The sequence below is a fragment of the Peromyscus maniculatus genome, chromosome 5, assembly GCF_049852395.1.
Source record: "Peromyscus maniculatus bairdii isolate BWxNUB_F1_BW_parent chromosome 5, HU_Pman_BW_mat_3.1, whole genome shotgun sequence".
NCBI classification, from domain to species: Eukaryota; Metazoa; Chordata; class Mammalia; order Rodentia; family Cricetidae; genus Peromyscus; species Peromyscus maniculatus.
Window position 1 is genome coordinate 139,633,286 of NC_134856.1, and position 23,322 is coordinate 139,656,607.

At 44.4% G+C, this 23,322-nt stretch overlaps 1 protein-coding gene across 2 annotated transcripts in view; it reads right to left on the reverse strand.

The window, feature by feature from the left end:
• Positions 1–277: 277 nt before the first annotated feature.
• Positions 278–23,322, reverse strand: part of Slc28a3 (solute carrier family 28 member 3) — a 56,493-nt gene continuing 33,448 nt past the window's right edge. For both annotated transcript variants that reach the window (XM_006981683.3, XM_076573465.1), the window contains exons 7-18: positions 22,279–22,392; positions 21,486–21,563; positions 20,451–20,531; positions 18,918–18,998; positions 17,005–17,130; positions 14,052–14,182; positions 11,957–12,125; positions 10,928–11,125; positions 5,673–5,754; positions 5,020–5,118; positions 4,685–4,796; positions 278–2,415 (exon numbers count right to left, since the gene is read on the reverse strand). In XM_006981683.3, coding sequence (XP_006981745.1) covers positions 2,289–2,415; positions 4,685–4,796; positions 5,020–5,118; positions 5,673–5,754; positions 10,928–11,125; positions 11,957–12,125; positions 14,052–14,182; positions 17,005–17,130; positions 18,918–18,998; positions 20,451–20,531; positions 21,486–21,563; positions 22,279–22,392 — 1,398 coding nt within the window. In that variant the 3' untranslated portion in view covers positions 278–2,288. The remainder of the gene's footprint in view (positions 2,416–4,684; positions 4,797–5,019; positions 5,119–5,672; positions 5,755–10,927; positions 11,126–11,956; positions 12,126–14,051; positions 14,183–17,004; positions 17,131–18,917; positions 18,999–20,450; positions 20,532–21,485; positions 21,564–22,278; positions 22,393–23,322) is intronic.

Sequence of the window (23,322 nt, forward strand, 5' to 3'; positions counted from 1 at the left end):
GAAAAAAGTCAGTGAGTTAGAAAGCATCAGAGAGGACAGTAGTTACAGCAGACAAAGAACAAACAACATACGAATAATTGACACTCATGATGTGGAACCGTAGGCTGTAATTAAACCTTATGGAGCACAACGACATGCAAATGGATTTTCCTAAAGTCTAAAGACTGAGATTGATGTAAATAATAAAAAAATTAGAATTATCTTGATCTATTTACTTCAGAAATAAGAAGTCATGTAACTCCTCCTCCCCCACCAAATGTAAAGCAAAAACAACAAATAATTCCAACTATTTATATGTAGATTATTTTTAAAAAATTGCTCTTGTGCATGATCAGAAGGGGAAACAATAAATCATTTAAGGTGTTGTGTCACCCTTTCCCCATGGAGTCTCTTCCTTTTGAGAACCTGTTTGACTCAGAGGTGTCTGCACTGCCCTGCTGACATGTCCCAAATGCTGACGCTCAGGAGGCACGTGGTGATGCCGGTGTCTGTTCGGCAAGTGTGGTAATGCCGGTGTCTTGCCGATTGATGGAAGAATCAATGAAAGGCATTCCCATCTCAGTCAGCATTGATTTTCCTTCATGGTTGGTCCTTACATGGCTTTTTGACTGTGGACTAATGTTTTACAGTCTTGTCATCAGGACTATAACAAAATTGCACAGTTACAGGCCTATAAATACAGTCTACCCAATGACAGAGACATGGATAACAGGCACCTTGGTAGTCTACTGTATTATCTTCTGAAGTGTTCACCATTCTCTTCCTGTGACAGGATAATTCATTTATGTCCGCGGATATCATGTCTGTCACAGGACTTACTTTGGCTCATAGTATATAGTGGAAATGAAGAATATTACAACCTTGCAGAAGTTCTGTTGTTATGCTTGGAGACATGGTCTTGCTAGGTACCATATGCTGGTTTGGAACTCATAATCTTCCTGTCTCAGTTCCCAAGTGCTGGGATTACAGGAGGGTCCCACCAAATCTGGCTCCTGGCAGAAGTTCCAGGAGCTGTCATGTTGTTTGTGCATGTTCCCCTAAGGTCAGTGAGCCCTACAGGGGCTGCTGCTTTGGCCTGGATACTGGAAATGGACACAGCATAGATTAAGTCCACTTTCAGCAATGCAGAGACTCAAAGCTGATGAATGTGCTGAGAATAAGAGACTACTGGGTGCTCAGCCCCAAACCAGAGGTTTCTACAAACTTCCTCAAGGCACAGGAGTAGCACACAGGCCGGGGGTCGGGGGTGGGGGAACAGAAGAGCCAGGGAATGGGGAAGCGTGCTGTGGAATCCTGTCTTCTGAACACGACTCGGCTCTGCCTTCCTGAACTCACTCTAGATATGGTTACTTGCACAAGATCAAGTCAACATTCCATCGGGCAGCACCAGACTCAGTGAGTTACAGAACGAAGAGCAGACATGAATGTGAGATGGGGCGTGTTGAGGGATGTCTGAGGAGAGGGAAGGGAGACTGGGAGTTGGGGGTAGGTGTGATCAAAATACATTATATGCATGTGTAAAACTATCAAAGCACAAATGAAAGATATTCTTAAGAAAATACAGTATTAACTTTAAAAAGATATGACCTGAGTACTTACAAGTCTCTGAAGTTTATGAGACTTAAATCTTGAAATCGAACATTTCAAACATACGAGGAAAAGATTTGTAAGATGTTGAAGTTTGGGGGAATTATTGCAACATAGGTATATATAAGCTGATTGCTTAGAAGTCTCTAAGTTTATGGACTTATATTGGTTTTCATGTGGCCTGCATGGTTCTCTGAAGGACTCTTGATTTAAGAAGAGGGTAGCCAATGAGTGGGTCATTGCAGATCAGCCCTCTTTCCCATGAGAGTCAAATTGAAGGTATTTCAGATAACTAGAGCGAAGGTGGGATGACCTTACTTGAGATGTGTTTAAATCATATCACCCTCAAATACTTAGAGCACTGTAAGAGGTATGGCCAAGTCATAGCCCAGTTGTTGGGGGGCTACCACATGTATGCACACACACATATATTTTCTCATGAGATCCTTGAAAATAGGAAGAGAACATTATTTGGACTGAAGATCACACCTCGGTTCGGGACGTCATCATAGAAGTTCTCCATGGAGAGAGGGTGGTCTAAGAAGGGAAGGGAGGGAGGAGACACTCCAGACTTTCTTCCTCCTTTGCCATTAGAGCTGAGTCCGTGGTGGATTCATAACTTGTGGCAATAGCTTTCTATGCCCTCCAGAGCAGAAAATCCAGCATCTGCACAGAGAATCCCATTGGATACATGGTCGAGCTCATGGTGTATTGGGGACCCAACTGCAGTTCAGTGTTGATGGGTTCAACAACTCACAGCAGCTCTTCACAGCGTAGAAACTGAAGTTCCCTCCCGGGATGACCTCATTTGGTCCCTTGGCAACAGTGCTGGTGGGAGCAGAACCAAACTGTTAGTTGGGCCTCAGCAGGCACAGGAGGGACAGTGATGCATTGAAAATGGTAAAGGCAGGAAGCTGATTTCCTTGTTCCCAGGCAGAGACCCCTCAGGGTTAGTTAGTTTTGGTTCTCAATATTCTGGGTGGCCTTGAGGACTCCCCCTATTTATCTCAGAATAGCAGTGACCGGATAGGATCAATTCTTATTAAAACAAAACAAAACAAAACAAAACACTTGAACAGGAGTTGGAGAGATGAGTAAGAATTTAAGAGCCCTGGCTGTTCTGGAGGACCCAGGTTCAATTCCCAGCACCCACATGGCAGCTCACAACTGAACCTCCAGTCCTGAGGGAATCTGATGCCCTCTTCTGGCCTCCATGGGCACTGCATGCACTCAGTGCAAAGACTTACAAGCGTATACACTCATACACACAAAACCAAAATCTCAATAAAAACAAAAAACAAAAACCAACAGCTTGTACATTAATAAGAACTGTGAGGGCACTGATCTTGCAAATCAAAACTGTAGAGGGTGGAGATGCATGGCAAGAGTCACTGGTAGCCTAGCCTCTCATCCGCCTTTGCCCTTCACCATGCTGCCAGAATCGCCAGGATTCTTTTGAAAATGAGGCAGTAAAAGGAGGAAAAATGGTAGGTAGCTAGTTAGAAAATAGCAGTCTTGAGGTCCATCCCACGAAATCAGCCTCTGCCCCTACTTCCTGTGTCCCTGTTAATTTTGCAGGTGACAATCAGTGGCAGGCAAAGGAAGGGTCCAGTTCACAACTGGACCACCTTAATTTTTAAATTCTATACGAAATTCTAGACAGAAGGTCTGCAGGCCGAGGTAGCAAGCAGGGTTCTGTTGCTATCTGCCAAAGAAAGGCAATTCCTGGGGAAGCATGGCTGTGTTTGCAGATTTCTTTCTTTAGTTCTTATCTGCTCTGTCACACATTCTCTGTGGGTCCAAGAGTGGGATCTGGTCCTATCTCTGTCCCTGGGTGGAGACAGGACATTTTAAACTGCCTAGGAGATCCTGACATCTCTATCTAGTTAGAAGGTTTCTGTAAGGAACAAAGCTTTGCCCTCCCCTTTAAGAACTAACCTAAACAGACCTGCCAATCACCCGGACAGGAAAACACTCCTCAGGAAAGGATTTTAAACAATAGCATAAATACAAAGCTTATCTGAAAATGTAGGTTGGCCTTTGTCCACTCTCATCCCTTGAGGCTGCTCCTCTTTACTCTGGAATAAATATTACACTCTGTGTGTCATCCAAATTCTTTCAACTGAGATCTCTAGGACTGTGGACCTGAGGTGAGGCCAGAGCGAGATCCTTGCAGCAATAATTAAGGACACTGGCTTTGTGGACAGGCCTGAAGTTCTTGTCTTGATAATACCGAGGCTAATGTTGCTTGAATAGACACAGCCTCAGCAAGGTTTCATTGTGTCAAATGCAAAGGCAAAGTTGATTGAGCCTAACTTACATGGTGACTGCAAAGTTTAAGCGAGTTTGTTCACACAAAGTGTATAATGCCAAACACTAGGGAAGTGTTTTAGTTTCTAGTTTTCTAGTCTTATCTGAAAAGGAAAGGCACAGGGTTGTCAGAAATACCGTGAGTTTTCTCACATGACAGTTGAAATAAACAGTTAAGGAAGCCATGAAAACAAATGGGTGTGGTCTTTATGCTGGGACTGTAGTATGGCCGTTTGCTCCTAAGATAACCGTGATCACACTATCTGCCTTTCTGCTCACCGTCATGGAGCAGAGATAAGCTTGGCCAGTCGTCATGGCAACCAAGTAAGTGCAGTAATACCATGATAGCTAGGTCTATGGTAATAGTAAGAGATCGATTAGCATTCCCTATAAGAAGATGGGGGAGGAAGGCCAAGAAGCTTTTACCTGGGATCTCATCTACCACTTCCCACCTCTCAACCACATGCAATTTTGGGAGGTGCTAGAATATGCATCACATGGAAGGTTAACTGAAGGTGGGACCCTATGGCACAGTAAGTCGTCACCCTTACTGGCATGAGACTTTTCATTGATACTGCCATTTTGGGGCTACCCACACTTCTGGAAGGAAGCCTACTAATCTCACTGGTTTACCGAACAGGCAGGGCTTTGAGGAACTGTACACTTTGTCTATTGTCCGTGCCCTACCTGGAGTGAATAGATACTTGCCCACATCTCCCCCAGGAAAAGGCACACAACAGTTGGATTTATTATTACTAAGAGATCACAGAATAATAAAAAAGAGTACCTGTTCAACAGACTTTGGCAACAAGACACCACTTCCGTTGTGTTGCTGAGTAAATTGGTGTTCTCTAGAATGTGATGGCAGTTGATATCTACGGGGGTGCTAGAGAGTATGCCTGGAAAGGAACAGAGTGCCATTTATTGTCATAATTTACAGAACTCGCCTTCTGTTCTCAGCTTCTCCACTCCATCCCACGCATTTCACTTTACAGTGTGCTTAGCCCTGCTCTGGTTCTCAGCTTTCTGAGGCAGCATATGCTGCACATGCAGCCTGGAAGCCTGCCTCCCTGAAAGCTTCTGTCCTGTGGGCACCCAGGGCGTGAAGGATGAATGTCATACCTGCGATACAGGCTGTCATGAAGCAGGCAATGGTCCCCGCAATCAGGGCTCTCATGGCTCCAGAGGCAATGTCACGCTTTCTGGATGGAGCTATGGATGCTGGAAGAGAAAGAGGCATTTGAGGATTAGGTCGATTAGAAACCCAAGTTTGTAGCTTCTGATAACTCTTTTGTGACTGGACTCTCAGGTCAATTGAAAAGAAACAAGTCGTAAAATTATCCAAAGGGCCCAAAGAGCACTGAGAACACAGCAATGTCAACGGGTTACCAGGAAGAATCAATCAGCAAGATGATGTCTAGCTAGCTGTTGCCATCTATGTCTACATCCATGGCAGACATCAGTAACAAATGACAGCATCTTCTATAGTAAACTTCCATGGGTCCCAGAATTCCCCTTCAGATAGCTGTTATAAATCTATGAGCATTGGTAACCAAGAGACTGGTGATATTGGCTTGAGAGAAGTATCTGTGTGTTTGAACATATTTATCTTGAATACTAGAGTGTGCAGAAGAAAACTGTAGTCCAGAGCAAGGACAAAACACAGACCCTCGGGGACTTTATTCCTGAAGAGCCATTTTCCCTGACACAACATTATAGAGCAGGATGGACTCATAAAGTCACAACTGTTGTTGAAGAATATTCTTTTCACTTACTAAGTCCGCCGATCACTATTCCTAGGGAACCAAAATTGGCAAAACCACAGAGGGCATAAGTCGCAATGGTCTCTGAACGAACCTGTAAGCAAGCATAAACACTGATGTGCACATGATCTGACACACCTTCAGAAATCTGACACCTCAACTGGGCTTCATTGGCTACAAAATTAATGTTGATAAATAAGTACACACTGTAGACTATCTAATAACCATTGATGGTTTCTTTGTGCTCTTTAATTTTGAGGGAGAGTGAAAAGAAGGGTGTAGATTCAAGGAACACTGACAACAGACTGGGAATTAGTGGATTTGACATCTAGAAATGCTACTTCCTGTTGATTAATAACTTCTAATATTCCATATGACTTGGTCACCTGCTGTATTATAACAGGCACAGTACTAGTTGGTGGAGATAAGTTGGTCTCAGAAAAAATTTACACTATATTTATCTGACAAAAGACTTACTTAGAATATGAAAAGAGCTGCTATAATTAAAAAAGAAGACTATTGTCCAAGTTTTGGATACATTGCTACAAAAGATATGCAAATGGATAATAAGCATATGGAATGATGCTCAGTATTAGTCACCAGGGAGGTGCCAACCACTGTATGGAGATCCAAAATAAATCCTTCTTTAAGTTGATTTATTTTAGGTATTTTGTCAGTTACTGAAATAGCTAAAATTAAAAAACAGAAATTGCCTATACTAAGTATGTCAGGATGTAAAGCATCTAGGATGCTTATGCGTTGCCTTTAGGAATGTTATACAATGTGCTCTCCTGGTAAACCAGTGGAGTCTCACTGAGGTCACACATGCTGCCTGAATTATCATTGAAAAGAAAATAGAATGCATCACATGATGCATCCAAAGGGCCCACAGATTCCTGAGAATGTGGCAAAGCCAGCGGTTACAAAGAAGAGCCCGTCAATGAGATGATGTCTCACTCAGCTGTCACTGTCTGTGTCTACACCCCAGGAGATGTAACGACGCAGGCTCACAGGAAGACTGCTCATGAATGTTTGTGCAAATTTGCTTAGAACTCAAATGTTCTTCATTAGAGGAATGTATAGACAAATTGTGAATATCCATAAAATAGGACATTGCTCTGCCAGAAAAGGAAAAGTGGTATGCATGATGGATGGCATGGATGCTAATGCAGTCTATTTATTCAAACACACAAAAGTCAGTATTACGGTTGATCTTGAAGCTCACGTTGAAGGCCTGGTCCTCAGCGTAGCAGTGTTTAGAGGTGGGGTCTTCGGGAGATATTTGGCTTATGAAGGCTCTGACTTCATGAGTTGGATTGCTCCCTTTATGGATTCATAGCTCGATGGGTTTGGAGGAAGGGGTTTGTTGTAATACTGAACCTTTTCTTTAGATTCCTGACCTACACCATGCACGTGCCTTACCATTACCAGCAACCATAATGAAACCTCTAAACAGGGGTTCTGAGTAAACCTTTTGATTTATCTCAGGTATTTTGTCACAGTAATGAAAAGTGATTAATACAGTCATCTACAGTGAAAAACAAAACGTCATTAGTTGCCAATAGCTCTTGGGGGTGTGTGTTGTCTTTTAATGGCCATAAAGGAAATTAATTATATCAGTAAATAGGAATTCTTGAGCTGTAACAGGAGCTCCCTTACAGTCTAGCCTGCCTTTGTTCTTCAGCTCAGACAATCCCAGGAGAATGTTAGGGTGTCCATTTGGAAATGCAAGAGTGAGTAGCCTTTCCTGGGGCAGTGGGAAGACAAAAGTGAATTATCGAAAGGGGGCGTGTGGGGCTGGCTCTGTTCCTACTCGAGGCTGCAAGGTCTGTGACTGTCTCTCAGGTTGAATAAAGGGTCCAGCACAGAAGTTTCTGCTGATTGGTGAGTCACTGCTTCTCTGGAGCACACTGCTTCTCTGGAGCACACTGCTTCTCTGGAGCACACTGCTTCTCCGGAGCACACTGCTTCTCCGGAGCACACTGCTTCTCCGGAGCACACTGCTTCTCTGGAGCACACTGCTTCTCCGGAGCACACTGCTTCTCTAGAGCACACTGCTTCTCTGGAGCACACTGCTTCTCTAGAGCACACTGCTTCTGCAGAGCACACTGCTTCTCTGGAGCACACTGCTTCTGCAGAGCACACTGCTTCTCTGGAGCACACTGCTTCTGCAGAGCACACTGCTTCTCTGGAGCACACTGCTTCTCTAGAGCACACTGCTTCTCTAGAGCACACTGCTTCTCCACAGCACACTGCTTCTCTGGAGCACACTGCTTCTCTAGAGCACACTGCTTCTCCGGAGCACACTGCTTCTCCGGAGCACACTGCTTCTCTAGAGCACACTGCTTCTGCAGAGCACACTGCTTCTCTGGAGCACACTGCTTCTGCAGAGCACACTGCTTCTGCAGAGCACACTGCTTCTCTGGAGCACACTGCTTCTCTGGAGCACACTGCTTCTCCACAGCACACTACTTCTCCGAAGCACACTGCTTCTGCAGAGCACACTGCTTCTCTGGAGCACACTGCTTCTCCACAGCACACTACTTCTCCACAGCACACTGCTTCTCCACAGCACACTGCTTCTCCGGAGCACACTGCTTCCCCGAAGCACACTGCTTCTCTGGAGCACACTGATTCTCCACAGCACACTACTTCTCCGAAGCACACTGCTTCTCTGGAGAACACTGCTTTTGTAGACCATATCCAACCTTGTAAAAGCACTGTTGAGGTCAAACTGAGGACTGCCTTGAGCCATTGCACATTATATAAAACAGTGGGTTTCCAGATTGACCCTTGTTCTGAGAGATTCCATTTCACAAATAGCATTTGACTCTATATTGAGTGTGAACACAGGATGATTATACTTGGTGGACACTGAAAACAGCTCCACCTGCCTGGCACCATTGATGAGGCCCAGACTAAGTCACTTATCCTAAAAGGAAAAAGAGTGTTACCTATATGCTTATCAGAGTAAGTATGGCATATGCACATATCAGCATCACACCAAGAACGAGGCCTGAGAGGCCCCTGGACACAGAAGATTGAGGAAAATATGCAGCACCTTGACCCAGACCCCATAGGAGACATCTAACACTTTAGTGCTCATTGCTGACAGGGATCTGGCAGAGGTGTGTGTAGACGTGGCTGTGTATAGTTTTATCAGAAGTAGACAAGGAGGCTGGATGATGTCACTTTCTTTTGCCCCCAAACTCAAATGATTATGCAGTGGAACGAGATGGGCTGTACTAAGAAGATAATGGTCTCCCGTGTGTGAGCCAAGATGCTCAGAAATTTGGAGTAACTGCTTTTCCCAGTGCGACTCAATAATAGCAGAACTGTTTTCACATGGACCCTGTGTGCCTGCATTCAGCTGGACTCTCTCCCAAATGGAATCATCTCTACAATTGGGGCCCCGCCTTCCCAACAGGCTTTTCAGAGAACCAATTAGTTTTGCCAGAACTGGCAGCTTGCTTTGCTCATTAACAAAAGTACTTTCTCCTGGCAACGGGGAAGTAGAAAACATGTCAGTTAATTTAGCCTATTGTTTACTCTGGGCAGGGAAACAAACGCTTTAGATGGCATCCAGACAATGAAGATAGCTGTCCGTGTCCCACTGTCAGGTTACCTGAAAAATGAACAGTGGGGACAGAAGACCCACGACCCCCAATCCTGTCAGATTGGTGGGCAGTGCTCCTGCCAAAGCCATTGACGTGAGGATGCCCGGGGCACTCACTCCACTTATATACTCCATGTTTGGTTTTGGGGAGTCCAGGGAGGAAGTGGTGGTCTCTGGGTGAGTATCTAAATACTGGGCAATAAGCTTTAATGCTGGGGACATTAACTCCAAATGTGTTGTTTCAGAGAGAGACAGAGATGGTTAGAAATGCCCATTTCTCTTACTTCTTTATGTGATGATTCTGATCTTTGGAGGGAAAAAAATTGGTCATTCAGCTACAAATACTTCTTCATCCTAGTTAAGTTCCTCACTCCATCAAAGCCTAAGAAGACATGACTGCCTCTTGGCATGATGATGGGGTGACTGACCAAGGTTTCCATCACAGACGGAGGCATTTTATCTCCCTCCTCCCTGTCACAGCGGCAATTGGGCCTCATTATCTTTCGAGGGTGATAAAATGCAGAGGGATTTGTAGTCATTTTCTCAGAACCTGCGATGCTAGAAGAGGCCTTTATGATCAACTATCAGCTCCAAGAAGGTAAGACCTGCTGTACTGAGTGTCTCCCACAGGCCTCTGTGCTGAAGGTGGGAGTTGATGGAACCTTCAGAAGGTATGAGGACAAATCTACTCGACACACCCTTACTTTCTGAAGAGGGACCCTCAACTGAAGAATTGCCTATATCAGTTGGCCTGTGGCATGTTTGTGGGGTATTTTCTTCATTGCTAATTGATGTAGGAAGGCTCAGCCCACTGTGGGCAGTACCATTTCTAGGCAGGTGGGTTGTGTAAAAAGGTGCTGAATGTGAGCCCGAAAGCAGCCAGTAAATAGTGTTCCTCCATGGTCTCTGCCTCCAGGTTCCTTCCCTTGGCTTCTCTCAGTGATGAACTTTGCTGAAGATGTAAGCTGAACGAAACCTTCTCTTTCCCAAGTTGCTTTTGGTCATGGTGTTTATCACAGCAACAGAAAAGCAAGTGAGGACAGGAAGTCAGGTCCAGGAAAGGAAGGTAGGTCCCTGGACCATGCCCTTGAAGGGATTTTGGGACTCTGTCCTCTCCTCTTCCCCTCTCTTTACCCACCAGTTTCTTTGTGGTGAAAGTCCATCCCCACCTCGATGAACTGCTTTGTATAGAAGATCAACGAGGCCAGGGGGTTGAGAGCCAGAAGCTCTGAAACTGTGAGCCAAGAGGAGCTGCCTTAAGTTGCCTACCTTGGGTGTTGTGTTACCATATCACAAAGGTGACTAGCAGAGGCCAGTGGTGTCCTGGTGTTGTTACCTTAGTACCCGCCACTCTGAGCATAGAGGGCACTGGATAAATCTGGGCACCAATGCCAGTCCCAGCTCATATGACCCTGGGTTTGTGTTTATAGTCTTTAATTCCCTCTTCTCCCTCCTCCCTCTGTCCCTCCTTCCCTCTCTTCCTTTCTCCACACAAATATCACATGGTCAAGATAACATGACTGCAAATTATGCTGTGCTCATTATAAGCTCTACAAGATCAAGGTTTTGGACTGTTCTCTTCTACTATCACTCAAGTTTCCGACAGACAGAGGAACAAATCACAATGCATTTGTATGATAATTATACATACCGACATATATTGCTGCACGCCATTTACAAATTTGGGTCCAGCTGCTTTTCTCAAATTGATCCATTTTGAGAGGTAGTCATAAGCCACAAATTCATTGAAGAATGTCTTGTAACCTATGAGTTTGGCGACCATAAAGCTGTCCTGCCAGTCGACTCCCATCATGAAGGAAAAGGGCATGAAGATGTAGGAACAAATGAACTGCAGAGACAGAGGTGTTGACATGGATTAAACAGCACTTTGCCTCTAATTCTGCCACCCACCCCTTAGTGACTGGGGTGTTCCTGCCTCTTCTGGGCACAAGGAACCCCTTACATTCAGCTGCCCGTCTTTATATATCAAGAGCATGTGGGTAGTCCTCAAGAAAACAGGTGCCAAGGCTCGATTCTCATGTAGTGGCATCAATGGGCACATGGCCCTTAAAAATCAGTGTCTTTCTTATATTGCATTAGTTCTCTGTGGAATCAATTAATTTGAGAGAGTATTTGTTTAAAGACGGTCAGCTCCTCAGTTCCCCTTCCATTTTGAATGTGCCTTTTTCTCTTCTCTGTCTTACATGTGACCCTCACCAGATACAATCCCTTGACTGTGGATTCTTAGCCTTTAGAAAGTTAGACAATCCTTTTTTCTTTATAAGCTTCCCAATCAAGTGTCCTGTCATAGCATAGAAAGCACACTAAGCAGGAATTGGGTTAGAACTGGGTCGTTAGAAACAGCATGTATTCTTGGGAAGAGGTCAGCAGAGAATGAATGACTGCTCTGGGGGAAGAGGGTGACAGAAGACAGTGCAGGGCGGGATGATGGGGGTGACCGACGTCTGCCTATAGTGTATGAGGGAGTGCAACATGGTTGGTTAGGAAAGGCTGCTACACTTTCATGACTTGTTTCCTGGGCCTAGGTCTCATTCTGTAGCCCACACTTGGCAATCCCTGTCTTGGCCTCCTAAGTGATGGGATTAAAGACATGAGCTATCATACCTGGTTCCTAAACTTAAACAAAGATAGTCAGAAACAAAAAACGACAGAATCATACCTCAAAACTCAACTGTGGGTAGTCGAACATGTTTCCAAACCAGGACAGAGCCGAGTTCACAAAAGACAATAAGGCCAGGAAGGCGATGAGATTCACAGCAATGTTTGCTACCAGGGGAATGGACGAGGATGCACCCTGTGTTGCCGCCTCCAGGAAATTTCTTGAATCACTTCATCAAAAAATGGGAATTCCAGAATTACCACAGAGTATCTCTGGATGGATACTTCAGCACAGCAATGGCCCAATCTTGGTTGCTGGGTAAGAGGTGAACCCTTAGACACATGCCTTCTTCGTCAGAGTACTCAGTCACTTACAGCCTCAAAATCATCATGGGGCTTAGAATTGTTGATTCTCAGTGGTGGGGATGTAGGACTCCACTCTACTTCATGCACACTAAGTATACATACCCATTCCCACCCCTAATCCAATAGTGCTTTTTAAATTGGGGGCAATTATAATTAAAAAAAACAAGAAGTGACAAAATTGTATAAGTTTAAAAACTATTTATCAAAAATAGCACCAGGGAATATTTATAAAATCTCCTGGCTCTAAAAACTAGCAGTTGAGCCGGGCGGTGGTGGCACACGCCTTTAATCCCAGCACTCGGGAGGCAGAGGCAGGCAGATCTCTGTGAGTTCGAGGCCAGCCTGGTCTCCAAAGCGAGTTCCAGGAAAGGCGCAAAGCTACACAGAGAAACCCTGTCTCGAAAAACCAAAAACTAGCAGTTGAAAGAAAGCCTGTATCACTGCCACATGGTTAAGATTGAATCACTGGGCGGCACGCACGCCTTTAATCCCAGTACTTGGGAGGCAGAGGCAGGCGGATCTCTGTGAGTTTGAGGCCAACCTGGTCTCAACCTATAGAACTTGTTTCAGGATGGCCAAGGCTACATGAAGAAACCTTGTCTTAAGCCCCTCCCCCCAAAAAGATTGAATCTCTCTGTGGGCTCGTCTCTGACTTCCCATTTACCCCTGTAATCTCAGAAGCCTACCCCTAAATCTATCCATCCCTCCATTTTCTTTATCACTCACCTACATGGCTGTATCCTTACATAACATACCTTATGTAATATACTAAGCAAATCTTCATGGTCTGACTCTAAGTAGAACCTTCAGGATGCTATTCTTTATCCCAATTATTTAGACCAAAAGTGTTTCCTATTTTGGTGTTTGAGATAGTTGCATTATCCATAACAAGGAGTTTTGTAGAAGGAGGGTAAGGCTTAAAATCTAACTATATTAACTGATATCTCATATATACCTAATACACGACTTGAGAGTAATTAAATATTTATTATTTGCTATTACTTTTCGTGTGAGCATGATGTGTATGGCCGAGGTCATAGGACAACTCCGTGGAGTTACTTCTCTCCCTCCACTCTGGGGACCAAACGCAGGTCTCCAGGTTTGCACTGTGAGTGGCTTTACCTGCCGAGCCCTCCTGCAAAGCCCTATACACTATCTTAAATAACCCGCGCCTAAAACAGAGCTGGGCGGCATGGATTTTCCACTGGTGCCATCGTGACAGAGCTCGCAATTTCAGGTTTCAGAGCGGTTTGGATTTCAGATTTCTGGGTTAGGGATGCCCACCCTTTATTTAATCCCTTTGACAGGTTCTTTTCATACTTCTGGTTATGACTATTTCCATGTGAATAAGGGGTGAAGCTCAGACACGCGCTGGTTAAGTTATGTGACATGTGAGATACTTATAAATATCTTCGCTCCTGCGCTTCCTCTGCCACTTTGTATTTCTTTTTCATAGAGCAGAGGAAAATGAAGCGGCTTTTTTATTCCACAAGGGACCTTGGAAACAGTCACCTGTGACTTCCCAACAGTGTTAGAGCAGGGCTCAGGGAACACTGGGTGTATTTGCTCAGAATCACCTTTATCACGGGCACTTAAGAAGCAGATGTTTGAAAAGGCTCTCCTGAGTATGGAAAGAGTTTGTTTTGTTCCTTAAACTCTAAGAAGTCACTGTGAAATTAAATGTAATACCGTTCTGATGCCAAGATTGGCTGTGCTTTCTTGCTATTATCAAAGTCGATTTTGGCATCCCTAGCCCGTACAATTATTAATTAGGTGACATGTCGACTTACCCACTTTCAATTTTCATGGCATTCTTGAGGGTCACTTTGGGTTTTTCTGTTTCAGGCCAAAAGAGTTTGGCCACAGCCAGGGATGCCGGCGCCGACATGACCGAGGCGGTTAGCAAGTGTGTGGCTGACACCTGTGGTGGAGAGGAAGAGGTTGATCTTGGGCCAGAGAACAGTGTTTCCTAGGAGGTCTGGAAGAACAGCCATTCCCAGTGTGCCCCATCCTACTGGAGCAGAGGACAAGACAGGAATTCATGTCACCTGACACCTCCTTGGGAAAAGCACGAAACTTAAATCTGATTATTTGAGATGAGAACTAATCCTGCATTGTAAGAATTTTCAAAGACTTCTCAACTCCTTTGCTATCTCTGAACATTCAGCTGGCCCTACAGTCCATATTCTGTCACATTTCCAGTTCAGATGGGGGTGTGCGAGGCGGAAGGACGTGGAGAAAGGACAGAGATGGACAGTGCCTACTCTTCCTGCCTCTTCTCTCTTACACATCATTAACTCATCCTCTCTCCCTTTGTTGTGTGAAGTATTTCTCCTTTCCTCATTGTATGTCTAGTCCCTTCTCACCTACTCCACACTAGAATTGTTCTGGATTTTCTCCCCTTCGGCAAGGGCTCATCTTGGTTGTCAACTTGACTTGTGGTGGTTTGAAAGAAAATGGTACCCAAAGGGAGAGGCACTATTAGGGGGCATGGCCTTGTTGGAGGAAGTGTGGCCTTGTTGGAGGAAGTGTGGCCTTGTTGGAGGAAGTGTGGCCTTGTTGGAGGAAGTGTGGCCTTGTTGGAGGAAGTGTGTCACTGTGGAGGCGGGTTTGAGGTTTCATATATGCTCAAGATACTGCCCAGTGTCTCAGACCACTTCCTGTTGCCTACAAGATGTAGGACTCTAAGCTACTTCTCCAGCACCATGTCTGTCTGCACACCACCATGTCCCACCATGATGATAATGGACTAAACCTCTGAAAACATAAGCCACCCCAATGAAATGTTTTTCCTCTATAAGAGCTGTCACTGCCGTGGTGTCTCTTTGCAGCAATAGAAACCCTAACCAAGATACTACATCTAGCATAAACTAAAACCCAGGCCTCAGGCCACTCCTGTGAGTGATTTTCTTGATCAGATTATTCGAAGCAGAATGATTCACACTAACTGTGGACCTCACTTGCAGCCCAGGTGAAAGGACATGGAAGCCAGCTTGGCTTTTTGCCTGCCTGCTCTCACTCTCAATGGCGAGTCCATGTATCTGTTTGCTGTGGCATTCTTCCACTGGTATTACAACCTACTTCATCTGGCTTCCAGTGTAAACCGAAAGACCAGCTGCTTGCCAGGAATCCTCTGCGTCTTCAGGACCAGGTTGGGATAGCTGAGACAGCTGGCTCATGGACTGAACAACTGCTGTGCTCAGGGCCTCTTTAGTGTAAGACGGCCATTGTTGAACTGCCTGGACCATATCCTACAGGCCAGTCTAATAGATCATATCTACATATGTACACACACACACACACACACACTCACACACACACACACACTTCATTCTGTCAGCTCGGTTCCTTTAGAGAATCCTGACTATATTTTCAGAGTCCCAGAAACAGTGTCTCCCCCACTCCCATTACCATTACACCCAGCTCATTGATGAAGACAGCGTTCCTACCTACAGCAGGGGAGGGTAGACCATTTGTGAACTTCATAGATTGCTTATTCTCATAGCAGCCCATGATTTTTTCCCCTTTTCCTACTCCGGGTCTTTGTGAAGATCTGGTATGAAGTTCACATATCTTCTAAGAAATCCTGATGCACACTGCATTGCTAATTTCCCTGCTAGGTTCTGTATCAATGTGGGGCCACAGCATGTGCCAGTCTTAAAAAGTGTCCACCAGCTCTCAGAATTCAAGTTTGCCAAAAAATATTGATGACTAGGTCTCATTCCAAGAAATTCTTCTTTAATTACTCATGGGTGTGTGCCAGAAAATTAGGAACTTTACTAAATTTCCAGGGGACCCTAATGAATCAAGGTTTAAGAACACTGCTCTGCATAAGAAGCCCTTTCTTTCCAAAGGGTCAGGTAAATATATTTGGCTTTGATGGTCAAACTATTCAACCACACAAAACAAAAGAATAGGAGAATCTCGTTTTCAACAAAGCCTTCTAGAAAAATCTAGCAGGATCTATATTTGGCTCATGGGATATGATTTGCTTACCCTTCGTTTAGACCAGGGTTCTTACAACTTCCTAATGCTGTGACCCTTTAATACAGTTCCTCATGTTGTGGTGACCCCCAATCATAAAATTATTTTAAATGCTACTTCATAACTGTAATTTTGCTACTGTTAGGAATTGTAATGTAAACATCTGTGTTTTCCAATGGTCTTAGGTGATCCCTGTGAAAGGATCTTTCACTCCCCCAAAGGGGTCATGACCCACAGGTTGAGATTCACTGGTTTGGACTGTCTTTGTTGATGTCAATAATGGGTTTTGTTATTTCCCCCAGATTGAAATTTTTAGGCAAATAACCTTGTCATATACCATCACTTTGTGTCGTGCAGTGGTGGCAGCGCACACCTTTAATCCCAGCACTCGGGAAGCAGAGGCAGGTGGATCTCTGTGAGTTCGAGGCCAGCCTGGTCTACAGAGTGAGATCCAGGACAGGCACCAAAACTACACAGAGAAACCCTGTCTTGAAAAACCAAATAAAAATAAAATGCTATCACCCTGTTGTGGTTAGGTACAATTGTAGGAAGGTGGCAGGAGTACGACAGCAAAGCCCCCAGTCTCCTTGGGGTCACTGTGTTCAAATGCCAAAGCAACAGTGGCTGCTTTTGTCACGCTAACAAGGGGGATGCTTTCTTGGTGTCATTTTCCAACAGCAACAAGAAAGAAAAGGAAACAATAAATAAAAAGTGAGAGATCGAATTTACTTCAGTTAGTTATATACCAAACATTCTTACCCCAAAAGAGATGTAGGCACCCAATACGCTTCCAGCGATCGTAGCAAAGCCAGCTGTCATAATGGCATGGAGTTCTGACCTGGTGACATGTGGTAAATATGGTTGGACCAGTAGTGGAGATTCTGTCTGGAAACAAATGTTAAATGTTAGCTTTCAGATGTTTAATGTTGTATTCCCTATTGCAGTTGTTAGACTCTTAGATCGTCTCCAGTGTCACCAAGAACTCTGGAAATGCAAGTCCTCCAGCTGGAGTCAGAAGCGCTAAGGTTGCTCCCCCTCCCAACCCAAGTCTGTCCTTTGACAGCTTTCCAGGTGATTCCTGAATATTGGCCAAGTAATTCTACCTAGTAGTCTCCTTACAGAGTGGGGATTTCCAAACCACTGTAACTTTCCATCTTCCAGGTTGATCTTGACAGAATCAAACATGTTTTGTGGAAATAGAGACCATTATGGAAAAAAGAATAGCATCAGGTACCTATAGGTCCCTTCATAACTAAGACTTTGACAGGCCAGGGTGTAGTGGAGCAGGCATGAATCTCATTACAGAGGCAGGCAGCCTGCAATGCAGGGCTCTCCATCAATAACAGCAGTACTTCGGGCATATTAACTATTAAAGTGAGCGCCACAGACACATGCGTCCTGTTTTACAATTTTCTGCTCATTATTTCTAATTGTTCTGTGAGATTGAATGTGTTGGGTCTCAATTTACAGACTACATGGGAACCCAGTATGTGAGACCCTTTACCCCACAGGTACTAGCCATCATCTCAAGACTGCACCTTAATTAGTCCTGAGAGATTTTATGACTATAATTATTATAATTGCAGCTCCCAGGGAAGGAAGCTTTTTACCACCACACACACTAAAGACGGCTTCAGGCTAGTGAGCCAGCCTTACCCAGAAGGCTCAGCCTGCCCTGAGCAGCTGCAAGCCTGGGATTTGGGACTATGTATTTTCTCTGGCATGGTTTTTGCTTCAAGTCCACTTTCTTTGGGCAGTGTTGCTGGCAGCATTGTGGGGTTTCATTTTCCCTGAAGCTATATATCTGGAGCGGTGCAGCTCAGTGGCATTCCTAATCTCTCCATTCCTTACGGTTGCTCCAGTGTTGAAGGATTACAGTTCTTTGTTTTAATGAGCTTCAGGCAAGGGGGTATTTATTCATCTGATGGATTAGGAAAGTGAGAATCATAGCCTTAAAGTTTATCTTTGGGCCGGGTGGTGGTGGTGCATGCCTTTAATCCCAGCATTCAGGAGGCAGAGGCAGGTGGAACTCTGTGAGTTCGAGGCCAGCCTGGTCTCCAAAGCGAGTTCCAGGAAAGGCACAAAGCTACACAGAGAATCCCTGTCTCGAAAAACAAAAACAAACAAACAAACAAACAAACAAATAAAGTTTATCTTTGATGAGAAGAAAAAACCCTGAAAGCATTTTCTGCAGGCTCAGCAAAGGTGAATGGCTGAACATGTCATGGATGAGGCTGGTTTACATGTCAATAAGACTGTTGGTGGCAGCTTTTCTCTGTCTTCTTCACTGCCACAAGCATTGTAGGAAGGACTTGAGGGTCCCTATTTACTATCTACAGCTCAGACAGGGAAATCCATCTGAGGTGAACAGATACTACCCTCTGCAGACTTGACCAAAGGCCTCAATAGATAAAAGATTTGTGGAGAATGTGTACACGAGAAGCCCTATGATTTGATAAAAATAATGGTGTTGTCTCTGAGCTTCTATATCCCTTCCTCTTTCTACACACACACACACACACACACACACGATACTAAGGATTTCTTATTTTATACTCTTCACTCTACCCTAAAGAGGTGATGCATCCATGGGCATCTTTATCTGCTTTGGAAAGAGAGCATCCCTATCAGCAACTGCTTTGCTTTGCTTAGTTTTTGTTATTACAACTTACCTGCCCAACAAATATGTTGCCAGCAGCAACTACAGACTCAATGGGAGATGACCCCATAGTGACAAGCATTAACCATCCAACCTAAAAAGAAGAAAAGGACAAAGTTAGCAAAGAACTATTTATATAGCAAAGACTTAACAGTCAGCTAAAAATTGAATCTGCGTTAAAGTCACTGGGCTCTTTAACGACTAATGGTGGGTTAGTGATGGGCTAAACATGTGTGGAACTCCTCCAGCCACAGAGCCAATCAACCAAGCCTTCCCACTCTAAATCTGCACTACTGTATCTACTTTTGATCACTATAGAAATGGGTTTCTGTAGATCAAATAAAAGTAATGAATAAATAATTGCTACCATTGACAGAAACTTTTTCTGTGGTCCAAGAATGACTATAAGCAGCAGACCTGAGTAACCCATCTATTCCTGGCTCCTTGGAGCAGATGCTGTCGTTCCCTGTATTGCAGAAGAGGGGACACAGGCTCAGGGCAGGTACTCAAGGCCAGCCCACAGGAAATACTAAGATGGGTGTGGCTGAAGATGTTTTCCCTTAATTCAAATGAGCACATTTTTGGGGTTCCTCTTTTGTGATGGCTTCATGGGATAGTTAGATATAGAGAGGCCTCCAAATGTCTACACGTGAAATGTCTGGTACACAGCCACAGTGTTATTAGGAAGTGGTGGCTTTTAAAGGATGGGACCTAAGGGGAGGCCAGAAGCTGTTGGAAGGCGCCCTTGGGGAGATCTGGGGATCCAGTTGGTCTCCCTCTATTTTGCTTTCTAGGCATGAGGCCAGCATTTTGCTCCACCTGACACTCCTTTACCTTTTATTTATGTGTGTGTATGTTTTGTGTGGCTGTAGGCCACATGTGTGCAGATGCCTACAGAGGCCAGAAGAGGAGGTCAGTGGAGCTGATTGTGAGCCCTGGTTGTGAGTGATGGGAGCTGAACTCAGGCAGAGCAGAAAGTGTTCTTACCCACTGTGCTCTCTCTCTAGCTCCCTTGGGTGCTGATAAAGATGAGGACTCAATTGTTGGGGCACAAGAATACGACTAACTTGCTTAAAAGAATTCTATGCTTATAAAACTCTTTCCAGAGCGAAAGCAACTTCTTTTTGTTTCTATTTCTGTACCATCTGCAAGGCCTGGAGGACCTTTGGCAGCCCAGTGGGAAGCCCTGACTATGACAAGGAGAAATAATGCTGCTTCCCTGGCAGGCATCTGCCCTCTGTCCCCTCGCTGCAGAAGTAACTTTTATGGATTCATGGAGATATCCAGTGAGTTGCAAGTCAAAGTCCCTTTGAAGGTTCCTGAGGTAAAATTCTTGATATGGACACATGAAGGATTATGGGCTGGGACTTAAGAACTTAGACGGTGGTAAAGGAGAGTCTTTGTAGAAAGAATGGGATATATGTAAATGCCGGAATAACATGTGTTAGGACTTTGACTGAACTAACTCTACATCAGCCAAGTGTACCCCAGCAAAGTCTGAGTTCAAGAGAGAGAGGTCATTTTCAACAGCCCAGCACCCCAGTACCTTTCTGATGATCCATTGCATCAGCCCCACATAGTAGAGCACAGACATCACGGTGCTGAAGAAAACCACGATTGGCAGGACCTGGGGGGGGGGATGGGCACAGACGTGGCCACTGGTCAATGCAAAAAGTACCACGAGTTTCCCACTAAGCTTCCCCTCTGCCTCCCTTTTGGCCCTCGAAACATCGTAATAGAAGCAAAGTCCCTCTGAGCTAACGACTGCTTCTATCCAGCGTTTGCCCTCTGGACAGCCTCCAACTCTTTAGTTCTTTATTGAGGTACTTTGGATGTGTCTCCTAAAGTCCATGTGGTGGATATTTAAATATTTCCTAAATTCAATGGTGATATGTCTGGGATGGAGTCTTTGGGAAGTAATTAAGATCAGAGGAAGTTGGGGACTGAGAGGTGGCTCAGTGGTTAAGGACACTTGCTGCTCTTGCAGAGGATACAATTACTACATGGCAATTGCCTATGACTCCAGTCCCATGAGATTTAATGTCTTCTTTTGGCCTCTGTGGGCAATGTATGCATGTGATGCATATACATACATGCAAACAAAACACTCATACCCATTAAATAAAATAAATAAAGAAAAAGATGAGATGAAGTCATTAAAATGGGACACCCATAACAGAAGTAATGGCTCCCTTCTCGGACCCTGCCCTACCTCGCCCTTCCCCCACAATCCATAGCTAACTGGTCAGAGGCAAGATGCTGGGAAAGGGCCTGGAGAGATGGCTCAGAGGTTAAGAGCATTGACTGTTCTTCCAGAGGTCCTGAGTTAATTCCCAGCACCACATGATGGCTCACAATAATCTATAAAGAGATTTGGTGCCCTCTTCTGGCCTGCAAGCAGACAGAATGCTGTATATGTAATAAATAAAATAAATCTTAAAAAAAAGAAGATGCCCAAAAAATCTGTACAAGACCTAATTTAGAAAAATCTATTAATAATACCCCTAAAAACACATTTTGTCTCAGCATTAGTGTTCTTTTCACTTTAATAAGCAGGCAGAGAAAAGGTGTCTGGAGTTACCTTAAATGCGAAGAAGTGGTCTGTATACTTCTCACCGAAGACAAACATAGCTCCAGTATCAGTGTACCCCAGGAAAGTCTGAGTCCAAGAGAGAGAGAGGTCATTACAAACCATGAACCAGTACTACGAGCCACAGACGAACCTGAGGCCCTGCAGAGGATAGCTGGGCCAGCACACTCATTAAGCAGACTTGGGAAGTCAATATTCTCAGCATTGATGCTCTAGTGAGTGCTATGAATTCCTTCTTTTGAATCATCCCTACATGTAGACTTCCTGCCATTTCTGACACTTAGTCTGACTTGCATGGACTGTGGTCATGAGCTCCAATAAGCCATGGGTGCTGTATGAGGGTGACTCTAGTTACCACTAGATGCAGAGAAAGGCTCTTTCTCTGTTTTGGGGAACTGTCTCAGAAGTTTGGCACCCCTTGGGGGATGATGGGGCGGTAGGGGTCAGGGTGTGGCCAATGGATGACACAGGTGGGGGCGCAGCAGGCTCAATCAACTACACAGGTGAACATGTGATACAAGCAGCAGCCTAACCTGTGCTATGGAATTACAGTTAGGGCACAATATTACAGATGAATTACCTACTTAAAAAAGTCCTGAGGGCCACACTTCCCAAACGTTAAATGTAAATGTACAAGTACAAGTGTTTTTTTTTTTTTTTTTTTTTTTTTTTGACAAAGTCTCATGAGGCTCAGGTTGGCTTCTCACTTGCCTTGTAGCAAAGGCTGGTTTTGAACTCCTGACCTCCTGTTCCAGATCACTCAGCTCTCTTTTGAACTGCTCACCTGAACTTGTTTTCCCAGGAAATCAAAAGTAATAAATCCAGGCTTAGTCCTTAGAATTAAGAGCCCAAGAAGAAACTGTAATCCAATTCCCCAAAAGACAGGCCTCCAGTAAACCTGTGGAGAAAGATGGAGACCGTTAAATATCGTGCTAACTTCAACATTGTGATGAGGCTTGCATGAACAACCAAAATTGGGCATACAGAGCTTTCAGAAATGGCAGCAGACACATTTTGGTCATAGTTATCTTATTAGGAAGTTAATGATGACCTCAACATAGACGTCCAAGAGGCCACTGTTCCCTTAGGAACATTCTCATATGTGACATGTGGCTGGGGAGGCCAAGCAGCCAGAAGCAGAGGATTGTTTTCTAATTGATTAAATTTGCTCTTTGACAATTTCATACATGTATATAATCACGCCGATTACTCTCACTCCCTAGCCTTGCCTGTCTCTCTCCCAGCCCTGTCTATCCTGCTCATCCTTACAAATCTCTTTCTCACATTCCTATTTGCTTTGTTTCATAACTCACTCAGTTTAAACAGGGTTGTCGGTGTGACCATGGATTTGGAGCGATCCATGGGGTCTGGTGGGTTCAGCAGTGGGTGGCACAACTGAACACAATGACCTCACCTCTCCTGGAATTTATCAGTAGCCTATAGTAATGGGACTGATGATTTTAATCATAAATATGACACACATAGAACTATCTGGGAAGAGTCTCAATGAAGGATTGTCCAGATTAGGTTGACTATGGCTGTATTTGTTAGGGATTATCTTTATTATATTAATTGAAGTGGGAAGATTTGCCTACTGTGGGTGGCACCATTCCCTACACAGTCTCTTCTGAGTAAGGATGGAGAAGGGAGCTGAGTTCAGGCATGAATGCATTGATTTATTGCTCTCCGCTCTTGACTGTGAATAATATGACTAGCTGCTTCATGAAGTTCCCGCCATTTTAATTTTCCCACAATGATGGATTATAACCTGGAATTGTGAACAAAATAAACCTTTTCTTTCTGAAGTTGATTTTGTTGGGGTACTTGT